Here is an 18,317-nt window from a genome sequence, read left to right on the forward strand (position 1 = left end):
ATTATACATTTTGCTTAGAAAAACACGCGGAGAAAGTAGAGTATGTTGCCATGACAAAAAAAAAAGGCAACGCGCCTCCAGGGCGATTGGGGTCGCTAATGCTCTTGAGCCGCCTGCTGTTCCAGCCATTAGTGAGGGAGAGTACTGCGGATATTACGGCAATTTCTACAGAGTAGAAGAGATAAACAAACATGTAATATTATACATAAGAAATCTATTTAATCAAAACTCAACCTGAGAAATTATCTTCGAATTTTTCGCAGCGTCGTCACTTTTTTTGAGCGACCGGTGAAGGAAATTAATCAGTTTTCTTTCGAGCAAAACGAAGTTGTCTTACCAAAAGAAGGACGATGGGTGGGAAAATGGCGTGAAACGATGAGCTTTACTACATTCTTTATCTGACTGCTGTCAGGGGTAATTTACACTCTTATTTTGCCATATACCATAAAGTAAACACTTTATTTTATACGATATCTGTTTTTCCCGCCAATTGACTAATGCAATGTAATAAACGTGTTCGTCATGTGTAGGGTCTGTTAGTTACTTCTGAATTTAGTCATTTTGGGGATTTGTGCTGCAATGTTCTGGCTTTAGCATTATATTTGATGTAGTAATAATAAATAATACCTCAAAGGTTTTTCTTGAACTGGAAAACTACAAACTTATTTTACAGTTATACAATTATACCATAAAATAAACCTTAATATATGTTCCATCTAATCCATTTCTCCCCTAATTTTTCTTTAGACAGGCGTCTGTGATCCTCCCTAAACCCTAAGGGAGACTGTCAGGACTGTTCATTTCATTTGTTCCTAAGTTCACTTGAATTGGAGGTCTAAAGTCATGGCTTGGGCTCTGAAACTACCCCTGGCCGATGAGGTGATCGAGTCTGGTCTGGTCCAGGACTTTGATGCCAGTCTGTCAGGGATCGGGCAAGAACTTGGAGCTGGTGCATACAGCATGAGGTGAGTTTATGTTTGTGTCCTGAGATCTGTATGGTTTGGTAAATGTCATATTTTGTTGAATTATAGCTCTTTAAAATTCTGTATGCTCAGCTTATTTGTGTTTTTATCAGGACTGGGAGAGTTGATTTATCTATTTTACTTGCCCACTGTGTCTATGCCGAACAACTTCTGCTGTTCTTATGTCACTCCTGGCTGTTAAAAATGTCATGATGAATGTCTTTTGACACCGTCTGACCTTCCGGAGAGGCACACTCTGTATCTTGTGTTCTCTTACATGACTGCTGTGCAGAAAGTGATCCATTTAGAAAACTACAGGTCTATTTGTGCCGAGGTTATCATGTGTGTAGGCTTTGCCTTTGATGAGGTGTTTTATCCCATATTTAGGGTTTCAAGGGTTTTTTACCATGGAGAGACAAACTGACAAATCGCATGCGAAATAAACCAATTTCAATTCATTTGACTTTTTGTTTTAAAGTAAAATGAATCGCCCTGTTGAGATGTAGATAGATTCACTCTGTCTAGCCTGATTATCTGGTCTCCAGGTAACGAAATTGCTGCCTGCTATAAACCACATGTTCCAGTCCTGCTTTGCCATCTGTGATGATTTGCTCTTCGATGTTTGAATAGCATTAGAAATGTGCTTATCAAGCTTGTCTGAAATGTCCATGTACTGTAAAGAAAAACAACACTAAAAATGGTCAAATTAATAAACGTTATTAATTTCTTTCTCTTGCTGTTTCTTTCTCCAGTGATGTGCTAGCTCTCCCCATCTTTAAGCAGGAAGAGTCCAATTTACCTCCAGAAAACGAAAATAAGATCCTTCCCTTCCAGTACGTACTGTGTGCCGCCACCTCTCCTGCTGTCAAACTACATGATGAGACACTCACCTACCTCAATCAAGGTCTGTTCAGCAACACTGGCTGGAGAATGTCTGAACTTTCCTTTAATTCTAATATGTTTGAATTATCTTTAAGTTGTCAATATAAATATTTTAATACACAGCCACTCAAAATCCATGTTAATAGTTTATTAAAGCAGACTAATTAAAAGTTTAAAGAGCTACTTCCTCTGAAGATTACATTTTGGGGTCAGTAAGATTTTTTTGGTCACACTTTACAATAAGATCCATTAGTTAAAGCATATAACACACACAGTTTCTGCCAATCTAATGTTAATTTCGAGTACCCATAGAGTAGTATTGCATCATTAATATCTCCAAAGAGTCTTTAGTTTTTTTTATCATACGTGTAAAAGACAGATGTGCTGTACCGATTCTTTCCGAAAACAGCCGAGCTTGTGAAGGTGTGCAGTGGGCGGAGCTAAAGAGTCACGAACACACACACACACACACACACACACACACACACACACACACACACACACACACACACACACACACACACACACACACACACACACACACGTGCACTAGGGATAGGCATTTTTGCCAATTTCTCATTTCGATCATTGATAGGTCTCAATAAACGAGTACTTGAGTACTCTATCGGAGGGGGGCGGGCATGTCTATGAAAGAGATATGGAAATATTTTACAACTGTTACGAAAATTAATGTTGAGAATACGAACATGACATGAAAACATGAACATACGACTAGTAACAATAACTGCATGGAGAAAAAACTCTTCTGTTTAAGTCAAATTATACATTTTTTATTTCCTATTCGTGCATGATATGTACAAGCTTTCAACTTTAAATTATGATGCAATGTTTCCATAAACAATTGCATTCTTTATTGTATAGAGGGAAGCATTAAAAGCAGAGTAACAAGAGATGCAAAATGTTTTTTACTGGTATTGCTACATTTTTTTCCCCCACCGGCTGCAGGACAGTCTTATGAGATTCGAATGCTGGACAATCGGAAATTGGGAGAGCTTCCTGAGATCAATGGGAAAATGGTGAAGGTGAGGATTTGCTGTCTGTTCTTTTATATCCCCCATAATATCATGCTTCCCACATACAGGATTATACTCGCATCAAGGCTCGATCTTATTAGCTGTTGAAAATCCTTTAAGTGTTCTGGTTAATCTCACTGTATTTTATCTGAAGAAGGCCTGATGATTCAAATGTGCTTCTTGTGACTAACTGTGGTTGATCTTAACCGATATTTTTCTTGTGTTTACTCCCTGCAGAGTATTATCCGTGTCGTGTTTCACGACCGCCGGCTTCAGTACACTGAACACCAGCAGCTAGAGGGCTGGCGCTGGAACAGACCGGGAGACAGAATCCTTGATTTAGGTAAATACTAACTGATGACTTGACAGAAAGTGAAAGATCAGATTATAACCACTTCCCAGTAAGATAATAATAAACAGATTGTGAGTAATCGTCACTCAAATATAAATTAACTACCAATATATTAGTGTTGTGGAAATGCAGGACTGTATTAGACAATAACATGCTTGCACTGAAATCCTCAGATATCCCAATGTCGGTAGGGGTGGTCGATCCCAGGGCAAACCCTACACAGCTCAACACTGTGGAGTTCCTTTGGGACCCCTCGAAAAGGACCTCTGTGTTTATTCAGGTATCATAGACTGCTTTTGCTGACCTCAAGAACAACTCTCCCAGACACTGTCAGTGGAGCCTTAAAAATCCCAAGATGAGGTTTGATCTGTGTCTTTGTTGTGTTTTTAAAATAAAATTATTTAGCCATTCATACACAATCTATATACTTTGTCAATGACAATTTAACTTAGACTTCCTCATTACGATGGACTTTAACTGTATTAAAGGGATAGTTCACTTAAAACAATTAACATTCTGTCATCATTTACTCACCCTCATGACATTCCACACATGCATGGATTACTTTCTTTCTGCGCAACACAAAATAAGATATTTTGAGGAACATTTCAGCAGTTTTTGTCCGTACGATAGAAGTCTGTAGGGTCCAAAGCAACACTGCATCTCATTGACTTTAATTGTAGGCTATGGACAATGACAATTTTCATAAAAAAAAAAAATAAAATAAAAAAAAATATATATATATATATAGTATTCACTGTTTCTCATTATATTCCTGTTTGTGTAGGTCCATTGTATAAGCACAGAGTTCACTATGCGTAAGCATGGAGGAGAGAAGGGAGTGCCGTTCCGTGTTCAAATCGACACTTTCAAGGAGAATGAGGCCGGGGAGTACACTGAGCACCTGCACTCCGCCAGCTGCCAAATCAAAGTTTTTAAGGTGGGCCAAGGCCTGCGCTGATAAACATTTATAATGTGACTATATAGTGTGTCTATACTCCATTTCAGTGCAAGTCCTGTTTCACCAGTGCAACATAATTTTTGTGTAACGTTGCTACTGAAACAGGATTTTCTTAATGTAATGCAAATACTTGGTATTTTTTGTGTTTAGCCTAAAGGTGCAGACAGAAAGCAGAAAACAGACAGAGAAAAAATGGAGAAACGAGCACCGCAGGAAAAGGAGAAATACCAGCCTTCATATGAAACCACCATTCTCACTGAGGTGTGTATCTGCTGCCTTGAAAGTATGGGTTTGTCATGAATATTTAAATGAAATGAATCATTTAATTTGTCTCTTTAATATAACAGATGTTTTATTTAATATTATCGCCGCACTGCCGCTTGAACTGACGCACATATACAGTGATCGGTCACATTAAAGAGTGTCAAAACAGCATTTATTGTTTGAATTTCGTGATAAAATGGACAGAATACTTAATATGCTTGTGTGGGAACTCTGATTAAAGTATGTTCCGTGCGTAAAACAAGGTGTTAACTGTTAAAGATTGCTTTCGCTACCGTTCGGTACACATGCACCGTACCGGAAGTCCTGTACCGAAACGTTTTTTTTAGGAATACGTGTACCGTTACACCCCTAATGCACTATATATAATATATAATGCATTTACCAGCCACTTTATGAGGTACACCTGTTCAACTGCTTATTAACGCAAATATCTAATCATCCAATCACATGGATGAAAATGACTTGTTGATGCCAAAGGTCAGAGGAGAATGGCCAGACTGGTTTGAGCTGATAGAAAGGCAACAGTTGTTGCATCTCAATTTGCCTACTTATACTATGCCCTAAAAGTATGTACTGTTTTTATGAAGAAAAAGTACATGCTTTTGAGTGTGTAGCAGAAGAGGATGCAAGCTTTGGGACATACTACTTTGTCACCTGCGTCTTTAACGAACCGCTCTGTTGCTTAGTTACGTGCATACTGTCACCGTTTAAATTGCCCTGTCAATCATCTTGTCTTTTAAAATTAAATTAAATTTCCTACAGTTTTGGAGAGAAATGTAGTAGCACGTTGATCTGCCAATCATGGGTCTTTCATGTGGAGACTCTCCTCGCATGTTTGACATTTGCATACTGTTGCATTTAAAAGTTAATGACCAAATGTATCCTTAAAAAGTTCACAATGCTGTTGCAGATCATCAGAAACATTGAAAAAATATATTTTCGTCAGGTTAGATACTGATTATTAATCACTCCAAAACCCCTTTATCTAAACCTCTGTACTTAACCGTCTGACTCACTCACCCACCATGTTTGTAGTTTTACAGTTTTTTTTTAATTCGCGTTTGTAGTTCTAATTGAAGCCTCGCCTAATGCACAATGGATTGTGGGCAATATTAGCCGTTAGAGTATGCACGGTTTGGATTCTAACTGGAAAAAGTAGACCATCCAGGTATCTTTTGGAATACTAATTTCAACATACTAAAATTTGGGACACACTAATTCTCATTTTTAATACTATTTAGCATTGGTAGTATGCAAATTAGGAGCAGCAAGCAACTCCGATATCCACTCGTTACAATCGAGGTGTGCAGAAGAGCAGAAGAACACGTCGAACCTTGAAGCAGATGAACTACAGCAGAAGACACACCGGTGCCACTCCTGTTAGCTCAGAACAGGAAACACGGGCTCACCAAAATTAGAAAATAGTAGATTTGAAAAATATTGCCTGGTCAGACGAGTGTCGATTTCTGCTGTGACATTCAGATGATAGGGTCAGAATTAGATGAAAACACCTTAAAAACATGGATCCATCCTGCCTTGTACCACGGTTCAGGCTGCTACTGGTGGTGTAATGATGTGGGGGATCTTTTCTTGAGTATTGTTGCTGACCATGTGTGGCCCTTTATGACCAGAGTGTACTCATCCTCAGATGGCTACTTCCAGCAGGAGAACGAGCCATATCACAAAGCTCAAATCATCTCAAACTGGTTTCTAGAACATGACAATGAGTTCACTAAACTCAAATGGCCTCCACAGTCACCACATCTCAATCCAGTAGAGCACCTTTGGAATGTGGTGGAATGGGAGATTTCATATCATGGATGTGCAGATGACAAATCTGCAGCAACTGTGTAATGCTCATGCTATCATGTCAATATGGACCAAAATCTCTGAGGAATGTTTCCAGCACCTTGTTGAATCTATGCCATTACGAATTAAGGCAGTTCTGGAGGCACTAGGTACTAGCAAGGGTGTACCTAATAAAGTGGCTAGTGTGTGTGTGTGTGTGTGTATATGTATATCACCAAAGGCCCCCACAATATGCTGAGTATTGCAATAACATATTTTTTTGCAATTCATGGCCTTTTCCTAAATGTCTCCAAATGAAAACTTTGTCCACATGTTATAATCTAATAAAATAGTTATTAATCTGTTAATTTCACATATTTATCTCTATTCCCCCTTTCTTGTTCAGTATTTTCCATCCTTTATTTTAATATTATTTTTGAAACTTGATTTTGATATGTGATGATATTGGGGTTTTTGTATTTATCCAGTGCTCTCCATGGCCTGAGGCTACATATGTCAACAACTCCCCATCACCAGGTTTCAACAGCTCCCACAACAGCTTTTCTGTGACTGAAGGGTAGGAAACATTGATCAACATTTTTCAGTCAATTTAGACAACACTTGCAAAGAAAATACATTGTTAATAAACCATTTTACTTCAGTAACATGGCATATAAATTAGCAAAAAAGATGCGTAATACGAAAAAAGAGCAATTATATATTGTTAAAAGGTTAAGAAGGCATTTGTCTTCCTTGGAATTGCATGCACTGATTTACTTTCATGTGTGGCCATATAATGGCTAATGGGTTTGTCCTGCAGAAATGGTTCACCCAGTCACCAGCCGGAGCCTGTCGTACAGTTAGCAGATGTGAGTGTGTATCTGTTCTCTTCACCCATCTTCTCTCATATGTGAGATCCACTGCTCTCAATAGCATATAAGTTACATTCATTAAACGTTTCTAGTGACATCCTAGGATTAGCATCACTATGTCCATATATGTACACTGAGATATGATATAGGCAAACTGTGTAGCAATTTGACTGAGCACTTTGTCTTTGATTGTTTCATCCCAACGTTCTCTTGTTTTTCTTCTCTTACAACATTTCTGCATTCTACATTCTTTCATTTGAATGATAGTATGATTGTACAAGCAAATATATATGTGTTCCATTTACATTTGTGTGGGATTTAATTCATAACTGATCATACTGTCTTTACTAGTCAAGTAGTTGAGCTATATTGGGAATGGAATGGTCAATAGCTACTCTTTAAGTATAGTGTGTGTGTGTGTGTGTGTGTGTGTGTGTGTGTGTGTGTGTGTGTGTGTGTGTGTGGCATGCTCCATTCTTCCATGTTTCCATGTACATTTATAATGTCAGGAGAACTACAGTAGTGCATAAAAAACCCTTTGTTTTCATTCATATTGTTGCAGCTGCTATTATTTTTGTTGTTGCTTTTGCATGTTCATTAGCACATTTCAGAGTATGTAATGGCCTTTGTAGGTTTTTTTTTTAAATGAAAACTATATAATACAGCATAGGGGTGGGCAGCATGACCAAAATTCTGCTAGAAAATTCAATCAAACTTTTTTTATATTTTGTATTTGTTTAATACATATATATATTTACAATTTTATTTTATTTTACTTTGTGTGAGGAATTTTTAAATCTTGCCACAGATATACCATGACATGACGATGACATTACTGCACTGTATATGTCATATTGCCCAGCCCTTATATATTTTGTTAAAAATAATATATACATTTACTGTTCAAAAGTTTGGCCTCAGTAAGATTTTTAAAAGAAATTAATACATTTATTCAGCAAGGATGTGTTAAACTGAGAAAAAGTGACAGTAAAGATATTTATAATGTTACAAAAGATTTGTATTTCAAATGAATGCTGTTCTTTTGAACTTTCTATTCATCAAAGAATCCTGACAAAAAAGTATCACGGTTTCCACAAAATATTGAAGCAGCACAAGTGCTTTTAACGTTGATTATAATAATAAATGTTTTTTTATTAAACCGGCATATTAGAATGATTTCTGAAGGATCATGTGACACTAAAGACTGGAGTAATGATGCTGAAAATTCAGCTTTACTTTAACTTTTACTGTATTTTTGATCAAACAAATGCATTATTGGTGAGCCTAAGAGACTTCTTTCAAAAACAAAAAATCTTACCGACCCCCAATTTTTGAACAGTAGTGTATACAGGGACCAAATTGGATGTAAAAGAACTTGTAGAGGTTGATCTGTACAATCGGTAATTGATTGGTTTGGCTCTTTTTTTCTTTAACAAATCTATTTTGATTTCCTCGTGCCTCTTTATGATTGTTTGTTGTAACTACTATACTTTTAAAATGACATTGCATTAGTTTATAGGCTGTTATGTGAGGTTTTAGCCCATTGTTATTGTTTCATTCGTAACATATAAGCCCCGTTAGTCGCCACATATTTTCTCATAACAAGATAATAACACTCAAGACAAATCTGAGATTTTAAAACTGAGAGACCGTTCTGCCTTACAGTTGTCGTGCCACCTACTTACAAGAGACAGTGAAAGCAATCAGGTACATGAATTTATTTGCTAATATGAATATGTTGAAATGTTTATTTGCCAAAGGGTTGGTTGTGTGCAAAGGATTTTAAGTTGTACTAAATCTGTTCTAAATCTATAGAAGAACATTTGAAGTGGGTTCAACTAAGGCTAGACAGTTTAAGGGGGTGTGTCTGACTTCAGTGGAGGGATTGTTCAATGGAAAAACAGACCAATTATGATCAGTTTATGGTCAGTGTGCTAAGGCCTATTTTGTCCTTTCTCTTTGCCCCCGAACAAACAGAATCTGTTGCCCACGGCAACGCCACAGGAAGCACAGCAGTGGCTCCATAGAAACCGTTTTTCGCCATTCTGCCGTCTCTTCTCAAACTTCTCGGGTAAAGGGACGATCGGGCTTACATAAGTGTGCATCACATTCCATACAGCTCTCACATCAGGCTTTGCTCACTCAGCAACCATACAGTGCCACACCTGTCTTTACATCACTCTCATTCAGATAACACATGCTTTCCAATCTCATTCTCTCAGCATAATTTGTTCAGAAAGATATAATATGCCTCTTTAGTCCATATTACTTTTTGTATAGTATAAAAAAATCCTCGTGTGAATGTGATAACTGTCTTTCGACATCCCTCAGGTGCTGATCTGCTAAAGCTGACCCGAGAGGATGTCATCCAGATCTGTGGACCTGCTGATGGCATTCGACTATTTAATGCACTCAAAGGGCGGTACGTGTCTGTTATCCGTGTACATCTACATGTACACTACACTCGTTTGCTCACCACAGCTTTTTTTACTTTGTCGGAATGGTATGAAACTTAGTAAAGGTGTTGGCACTTGCTATATGAACACACACACAAAAATCATTGACATGATTTGAAAAGGTTAAATGGTCCTGAAAAAAAATAGTCACACTTGTATTCCTCGCGGTCAAAATGGCCACATTGGAAATGAATGGGAAACGACTTTCATCTAGCGAGAACGTTTGGTGCTGCGCCTAAACAAAATCTTACAAAACATTTTTTTTTTTGGAGATATCAACGTCAAATTTGGAACACACCTGGTTTAGATTTATGGCTTTGATTTTCCTCAGTTTCTCACAGAGTAAAACATGTTTTGGAAAAATTTATATTTCATCTAAAAACTTTAAATAGTATTTTTGTGCATTTTCATAACAATAAACTTAAGTTTCTATAACTTTAAGTTCACTCTTTTTTTTTTTTTTTTTTTTATCTGTCAAGTGTCTTCTTTAAAATGAGACCAAACTTAAGTCTGTGCTCCAAAGCATTCAATATTTTATGACAGTTTAAGTTGGAAATTTAATTTTCAGGTCTATGCTCAATAAGTGGTTAACATGAATACATGGATTATAACTACTGCATAAATATAATTTGGTACCATAAAATATTAAATAAAAAACATTATTGAACTACAATATAGTACAATAATTTAATTGAAATTAAAAACAAATTGGTCGTTTTTGACCGCCGCACGAGCAGCACCAGAGGGTTAATCAAAAATACAGTAAAAACTGTGGTAACAAGGTTTCATTTGTTAACATTAGTTAACTAGGTGGACTAAGAATGAACAATTCTTCTACAGCATGTATTAATCTTTGTGGTCCCACTTTATATTAGGTGGCCTACTATGTACTTACATCAAAAAAAATAAGTACAATGTACTTATTGTGTTCATATTGTATTGCAAAACACTTAGAGTTAGGGACAGGTGTTGTGGTCTGGGTAAGTTTAAGGGTAAAGTTAGGGACAGGTGTGGTGGTATGGGTAAGTTTAGGATTAGGTGTGAGGGAAGTGTCAACAGTGTAATTATAAATGTAACTACAGAAATTAACTACAGATGTAATTACATGCAGGTAATTGTTAAAATGTAAGTACAGTGTAAAAACATGTATGTACACAATAAGTGCATTGTAACAAATTATTATTTTAAGTGTTAGTACATAGTAGTTAAGGTCACCTAATATAAAGTGGGTCCATCTTTGTTAATGTTAATTTCAACATTTACTAGTGCATTATTAAAATCAAATGTTTCATTTGTTAACATTAGTTAATGCACTGCGAACTAACATGAACAAACAATGTACAGTTGTATTTTTATTAACTAATGTTAACAAAGATTAATAAATACTGTAACAAATGTATTGCACATTATTAGTTAATGGTAGTTAATACACACTAATGTTAACAAATGAGACCTTATTGTAAAGTGTTACCAAAACAGGAATATTGTGAAATACTATTACATTTTTTAAATTATTTTTAATACAATTTTAAAATGTAATTTATTCTTGTGATGGCAAATCTGAATTTTCAGCATCGTTACTCCAGTCTTCAGTGTCACATGATCCTTCAGAAATCATTCTCATATGTTGATTTGCTGGTCAAGATACATTTATTATTATCAATGTTGAAACAAGTGCTGCTTAATATTTTAGTAACATTTCAGTTTATTCCAATTCTTACTTTTAGCTATTTGCTTATTAGCATGCATATCACTAGGATATTGGCTGTTTATTAGTACATATAAATCACATATTAATGCCTTATTCTGCATGACCATATTCTACATCCCTTAATCCCACCAATACCTAAATTTAACAACTACTTTAACTATTAATAAGAAGTAATTAGCAGTTTGAGGCAAAAGTCAGAGTTAATAGTGAGAATTGGACCCTAAACTAAAGTGACCATATTTTTTTTATAAACCAATTATTCAGGATTCTTTGATGACAAGAAAGTTTAAAAGAACAGCATTTGTTTGGAATAGAAAATTTTTGTAACAATGTAAAAGTCTTTACATTTAATCAATTTAATGAATCTTTTCGAAATAACTTGAAAAATTTTATTTTTACTTTGGTTTTATTTAATTACCCTAAACTTTTTAACAGTAGTCTATTTCTCCATTCAGTTTCCATGTTTTGTTTTTTCTAGTCTGTTGGTGTTTACATATTATGAACCAAAAATTATATTTTAATTGTGTATGTGTATGTTTCCGTACAGGGTGGTCCGTCCACGACTCACCATCTATGTGTGCCAGGAGTCCCAACAGGCTCGTGAACAGCAGCAGAAACATGAGAATGGAGACGGGACTAGCAACACTTTTTTCGGTGTGTGTTTGACATCAACTAGATAAAAAGAAATATCAAACGAAATGTGATTTTAAATTTCTGCTTGGTTATTGTAGGAATGACATGTAAGGCTGTGATATTAGGTAAAAAAACGTTTCTTTAGAATAATGTGCACTTATGCGCAATATGATCTGGGGCATAGTTAGGGCTGGATCCGAATATTCAAATATATTAGTTCGGTGGGTTGTTATTCGATTTCAATTTTGGGGTTCGAATATTCGTTTTTTTGTTTTGTTTTTCTTGCACACCTGGCATCCCCCTCGAAGCGGTTCTCATTCGCACTTGAATATGTTTACACTATAAAATCTGGCGAAATACAACACTTTTTTCCAATTATCTTATATAGCCTAGCTGTTTTTAGGATGGACAGTTGAAGGAACCCAACCTTGTTATACTTAATAAATATATTTGCTTCGCCTACTAAAGTGTTGCAACTCGAGTATTCTCTGTCTAGAGCTCTGTCTAGATGGACAGAAGCGCATGCCTGAGCTTGTATTTTGGGTTAAGCTGCTGGTTTGACGTTGTGGAAAATAGAATAATAGAAACAAAATTTATTAGCCTTTTTACCCATTAGGGATGTAACGACTGGTATCACCGACAGGGGCTTTTAAATTGCTAATTCTAAACCGAAAGTAAAATGCGCACGGCCGCTCGGGCATTCATAACGGACCGCGGAGCAAAGGGAGTGTTTTTAATGAATGAACTGAAAACGCGCAAGTGGACATGCACCGTGAATGACTAGCGCAAATTCAGGGGCGGGTTGCTTGAATGGTGGGTTCATTAGCCTATTATTATTAATGAAAAACACAAAAACAAAACCGTACAATGACAAACTCACTTAAATAGGCACTTTTACATTTAGCTTTTAAACTAAACCTTCCGCGATCATCGCTCTCGTGATGAATGAAATCTGACTCCTGCTGCTGGTCTGTGCATTCAATTTTTATTTGTAGTGTCTGTTCTGTAACTGAACTAAATTATTTTATTACTATAAAAAAAAATCAAAGCGGCGGTGGGCAAGTGATGTAACCGGTGTTGGGGCTGACTATCGCAGCAAGCCTCTTACCTGTTATTATCAATCTAAACTAATCTACTGCGAAATTTAGGATCTTTTTAAAACTCAAGTGTGAGATTTTACTGGGACGTAACAGACCTGTGTGTTTTGTATCACTAGTGCAGTGTCTGTTCTCTGAGCATATAAGCCCTGCCCGCTTGAGGTGCGCCGCTTCTCGAGATTCCTGCCTTTTATTAGAGAGAAGAATATGTTCAGCCCCTTCCCTCCGAAGCTTCAAATATTTGGTGTTGATTACTACCGAAGATTCGAAGCTCAAAAAATGGTATTCGAATCAGCCCTAGACATAGTAAATGGGATCAAATAACCAGAGAAAATAGATAGGGTCAGTATTAATTTCATGTTGTCAAGTGTTTTTAAATATCTTATGCTTTTCCTTTTTTTTTCTTTCTATGCAGCGATTTTGTTGATTAGAGTCTCATGTTTCTTTATCCCCATCTTAGTGTATCATGCTATCTATCTGGAGGAGTTAACAGCTGTGGAACTGACGGAAAAGTTGGCTCAGCTCTTCAGCATCTCTCCACGCCAGATCAGTCAGATCTTCAAACAGGGACCCACTGGTATCCATGTGTTAGTCAGTGATGAGGTAATAAGAGCCTCTACAGGCTTTCTTTTTCTTCTTTGTTTTGGCAATTCACTCAATATAGAAACATTCACTTTAAAAGCATGGCATAGATCACTTTTCTGTTGACATTAACCCTATTGCTACTTAATAGAGGGCAAGCCTAAAGCTGTTTTCACACTTGGTTTCGATTGTTTGGTCCGAAGATGCATTGCAAGAGATGCAAGCTGCTCGCCAAAGGCCATTTCTGCAGAGCTTGCAGAATCTGCTGCTGTGCTTGCAGTGCATCAGTTGTCATCAATCCATCATCGATAGCATTCATTTCCACAAATAAGAGCAGATTGCTTTCATACCAATTGTGCGGCATACTGGAGTGCTCATGTACCGCATGCACCCGAGTTCGCGAAAAGTTCGTGCTGACCAAACGCTCTAAGATTTCTGCCAAAAGCTCTAGTAGGAAAATGGCCTTACTGCAACCCGTTTTTCTTCTGTAATGTGGCATATTTCCAAATGATATTCAGAATTGAATAAGAAAATGGAGCCAGGACTTGATTTTATCCATTAGTAATTGATTGGATTTAAAAAGTGAAGGTTAAATACCAGAACTGAGCCTTTTAGGTGATAGGATTGAAAAATAAGAAGGCTAAAATGATGTATTAAAATAAAATTCAAATTAATTGGTTAAAAATGAAAACCGTTTCTGTGTTGTTGTAACATGCACCATAAAACCAGGAACGTGTTTAAGGGTTTAACCTTGTTTGATTGCCTGGACCGAACCAGAGTTCGATTGCTCCCCCCTCCCCCTGGACTGTGTTCATATTAAATTATTTGAGTCCGAACCGGGGTGCGTTTGCGTCATCTAAGCAGCAGCTGTTTACCTGGTTGCCCAGTAACGACTGCGAGCGTGAAGGCGGCAAAATGCATAGCGTTGCTCACCTCACTTTTATATTTTAGTTTTTGAACCGTTGGTTTTGTTTCTAAAGCTTCAGTATATAATGGCACTTGCGTCTATCTGCCACGAATGTACTTTAAATTCTCTAAAGAACGCTGAAGAAGAGCAGAAATGAGATCTACAGCTCTCTGCTTGCAGTACGTCAGTCATGCTCACCAGGAAAATCAGTAAAACACACATTTTTATCAAATCATACATCATTAATAGCTGTTCACTTCCGCGATTTAGTACGAGTACGTTCACATCAGCAGTGAACCGTACCAGAGTTCACATGAACCGAACCCCAGACCACCCTTTTTAAGCGGACTCGGGTACGGTTTGCAGGTGCGCACCCGAGTTCTGAAGACCGCATTCACATCATCCAAACGAACCAAACTCTGACGTCAATCGAACCCGGGTGCGCACTAACTCCTAGTGTGAAAACACCCCTTAGGGTGCTTTCACACCTGCCTCATTTAGTTTGGTTGAATCGTACTAGAGTTAGTTTTCCCCTTTGGTGCAGTTCGTTTGGTCAGGTGTGAAAGCAGCAATCGCACTCGGTGCGCACCAAAAGCGGACCAAACTATTTTTCAAGTCATTTTTGGACTAAACCAGCTGCCGTAGTCGGCTGCGCTGGCATTATGGGATGAGGAAGTGTTTGTTGACAGTTTGCACTTTAGCATGGAAGCTTGCGGACAAACTTGGAGTAGTAAAGAAATAATGCACGCCTCCAAGCCGCATCTGCACTACATTATAGAAATGTATTGTTTTCATATTGTGGTGTATACAATGTAATCGATTATGGCCAGGGACAAACCCAGCCCGTACAGTCATCTCTCCATAGTTGTGTTGTTTGCTGGCTTTTCCTCTTCTGTTGGAATTTTCCCTCACGTAAATTCTGACCAATCGAAAAGCAGTTTAGGAAATACGGCATGGCCAATGAGTGATGTGGATGTTGTCATGTGACTGCATTTTGGTTCGTTTCAACTGGTTCGGACCAAAGCAATCAATGTGGTGTGAAAAGGAACCAAAAAGCTGAAAATTACTACAATGTATAAATGTTTACCCTTGGTTCGGACCAAATGACCCGAACTAGAGATGTGAAAGCACCCTTAAAGTAAATTAGGTCAGTTTTGAATTCAAGATGAGTTTAAAATTAGCACGAAATGATTTGCTCTATTTTGTTAATGCATGTTATAGATCTCATTATGAACATGCATCCATGCGTTTCATTTTTTTTTTGAGCTTATAATGTTTAATCAAAATGTCAATCTTGGGAGTAAAAATGGCAGACGTATCTCTCTCTCCGGTGATGCATGCTGGGACTTTTTAAATAATTGACTGCTTAAACCCCACCCCTCCTCAAATGACTGCAAGCTCACATTCATTTTTGAGCGCCACGCCCACAACTCAAAATCCAATCAACAACAGCGTCATAGAACCAAGTCCCTGGTTGTCGATAATCTGTTACACTCAGATGTACGTCACAATATGGAAGAAAAGATCTGCTGCTACTTCCGTTTCATCGCAACTTTTAGATCTCTCATTCTCTCTTTTTCTTTATATTCTCATTCAAACAGATGATTCAGAACTTTCAAGATGAGATGTGTTTTGTCCTGGACACAATGAAAGGTATGAGCAAGCCATTTTTAAACCAACATATCTTTGTTTCCAGGTAACCTCTGTTTTATAACTTGCACTCTTTTAATTGAATTTTCAGCGGAAACGAACGATGGCTATCACATCATTTTGAAGTGAAAACAAAGGATGAGGGGGGAGTGAACAGTCCCCTTATGTTTTTCTTAAGATTCAACCCACAGCCCATTCTCTGCACACTTCCTGGACCTTGCTGAAGATCGCTTTGCTTGGAATAGTAATGGAGACGATCATGGGAGAGGGAAAAAAGGCACCCGACCCATTTTGAATCCCTCACTGTTGTTGTCGTCTATGGAGTCCGTGCTGCCTTTTTCAATCTCTTCCCATTTACACAGAATGAAACCAATCATAGAATTTCTATTTTATTAACTTTCTTTGCATTCATTTGCTCTTTTTAAAAGCAGAAAAAAATAGATTTTGTCTCATGTATTATGTACTAAGGCTGTACTGGCCCAAACAGAGAGAATTGGCTGGTGTTGAATACAGTATTATTTGGTGTTGTCTGCCTGGATGTCATGAGTATTTTAGCTGCTTATGCTAGAATTCCATGTGAAGTGCAGTCCACATGTCTCAATGAATACACGCTTTATAAACAACACTGTAAAAAGTGGATGGTTATGTCACAGACGGAGACAGAGATTCCAGGGACGCTTATGAAATTGCATCAATTCGTGGTGAATGTTGTCGTTGGTACTGTCACCTGTGGAAAAAGGTGGCCAGTTCCGTTCATATTGTCACTCCACTTCTAAATCAGTGATTCAGCGCAGTGCAGAATGAATGAAATTCGCTCGATACTGCCACCCTAATGTCAAGTTCAGTTTCTTTAATTGTCTGTTTCACGGCGAGCAGCTTGACTGAGGCATTGCTACTCAAATCACTGATGTTCCTTGCAAGTTAACTGTTGATTTTTATTTTTTTAAGGCTTGTTCAGGCATCTCTTTATGGCTGTTGGGCATGATATTAGGTTCTGTAGCTTTGATCTCTGATGATTCTTCAGGTGCTGCTGCATATGCACGTTATTTTGAGAGACAGGAGATGAACGGTCGCAGTGGGCATTATATATGTGCGTCTTTTTATTTATTTTTTTTTTTAACGTTGTGCTTAACACCCCTCTCCACTTCTGTTTTTTCATCCTTGTTGCATATACTAGAATAGTTTTTACAAATGTCAGACATGGCAGAACATTATTTTATGGTATAAAAAGAGAGATCATGTTTTACTTTTCGTTTCCTTTTGGGTATGACCACTGATGTTCTAATATTTCAGGTGGGGTAAAGGGGAGAAATATTGCACTGCTTGAGTAAAGGCAGCCGTGGTTAGTGCTAGACGCAAGCCAGACCAAGATGGTAAAGGCGTGAGGTATTGTCTGTGACCCTTTACCGTGTCATTGCAATGATTAAAATGACTTACCTTGAATCCAGTGGTTTTGTTTTGTATGCTACATTAAGTTTTCCTCACACAACGCTTAACAGAATAGAGACACTATGGCTAAAACCATTGCAGGCAATTTATGGGCATTTATAAGATGAGAATGGCTTCAAAAGGCAATTTCACAAAAATATATCTTGTAACATTTCACTTCAAAATTAATTGAAACAAATTATTTTTTATTTTCTTTATTTCATTAAGAAAATGAAAAATTTTATTTTAACATAAAAACAACTAATATAAAATACAGTATTTTGTAAATCTGCATAAATGCAGAACAAGTATTACTGTGGTGTACAGATCATTGGTTTTTCGATTGTTTTTTCACTCTTTTTCTTAATTGTCATGAAAATGTTAAAAGGGGGACCCTAAAAATATTAAAACCAGTGAAACTTCTTTTAAGCAAAGTAACTTTCTTATTTTTTTCTTTTGAGTTTAAGGCTGAAATATGAACCCAGCGTTTTCTAAACAGACTGAGATTCACCCACCGATATTTTTTGTTTTTCTTATATTTATTTGGTGCAAGTCTCTTGCTAATAGTGCTTGACTAGTTTGAGAACGACCCCACTTAGTTTCCATGGAAACCGCGCTGTCAAAAAAAACGAAGCGAGGACTACAAATAGGTCCAGCTTGACTAGCGTAACTGTCACAGATGAGACGTCTCTTTGAGACAAAATATCTTGTTATTGC

General features: G+C 37.2%; 1 protein-coding gene across 2 annotated transcripts; it reads left to right on the forward strand.

Annotated features, from left to right (window-relative positions):
• Positions 1-106: 106 nt before the first annotated feature.
• tfcp2 (transcription factor CP2) lies at positions 107-18,021 on the forward strand. Of its 2 annotated transcripts, XM_079802455.1 has the most exons (17): positions 107-414; positions 748-965; positions 1,715-1,866; positions 2,811-2,887; positions 3,116-3,221; positions 3,404-3,510; positions 4,018-4,170; positions 4,342-4,452; positions 6,753-6,841; positions 7,085-7,133; positions 8,802-8,843; positions 9,114-9,207; positions 9,468-9,558; positions 11,851-11,957; positions 13,494-13,636; positions 16,124-16,175; positions 16,264-18,021. In XM_079802455.1, exons 2-17 carry the CDS (start codon positions 844-846, stop codon positions 16,299-16,301), a joined length of 1,533 nt encoding a protein of 510 aa, XP_079658581.1. In that variant the 5' UTR covers positions 107-414; positions 748-843; the 3' UTR covers positions 16,302-18,021. The 2 variants fall into 2 exon arrangements, with proteins under 2 accessions (XP_079658581.1, XP_079658582.1); XM_079802456.1 differs by lacking the exon at positions 107-414 and having other exon boundaries at positions 937-965; positions 1,715-1,795; positions 16,264-17,618.
• The last annotated feature ends 296 nt before the right edge of the window (positions 18,022-18,317 follow it).

Source organism: Gobio gobio (genome assembly GCF_949357685.1).
Source record: "Gobio gobio genome assembly, chromosome: 21".
In the NCBI taxonomy this organism is placed as follows: domain Eukaryota; kingdom Metazoa; phylum Chordata; class Actinopteri; order Cypriniformes; family Gobionidae; genus Gobio; species Gobio gobio.

Excerpts from the sequence above, each read along its gene's own strand:
- tfcp2 (XM_079802455.1), top strand. The coding sequence starts at position 844 with ATGGCTTGGGCTCTGAAACTACCCCTGGCCGATGAGGTGATCGAGTCT. Across the intron at positions 966-1,714 it reads GCTGGTGCATACAGCATGAG|TGATGTGCTAGCTCTCCCCA; the intron begins GTGAGTTTATGT and ends TTCTTTCTCCAG. Across the intron at positions 3,511-4,017 it reads GGACCTCTGTGTTTATTCAG|GTCCATTGTATAAGCACAGA; the intron begins GTATCATAGACT and ends CTGTTTGTGTAG.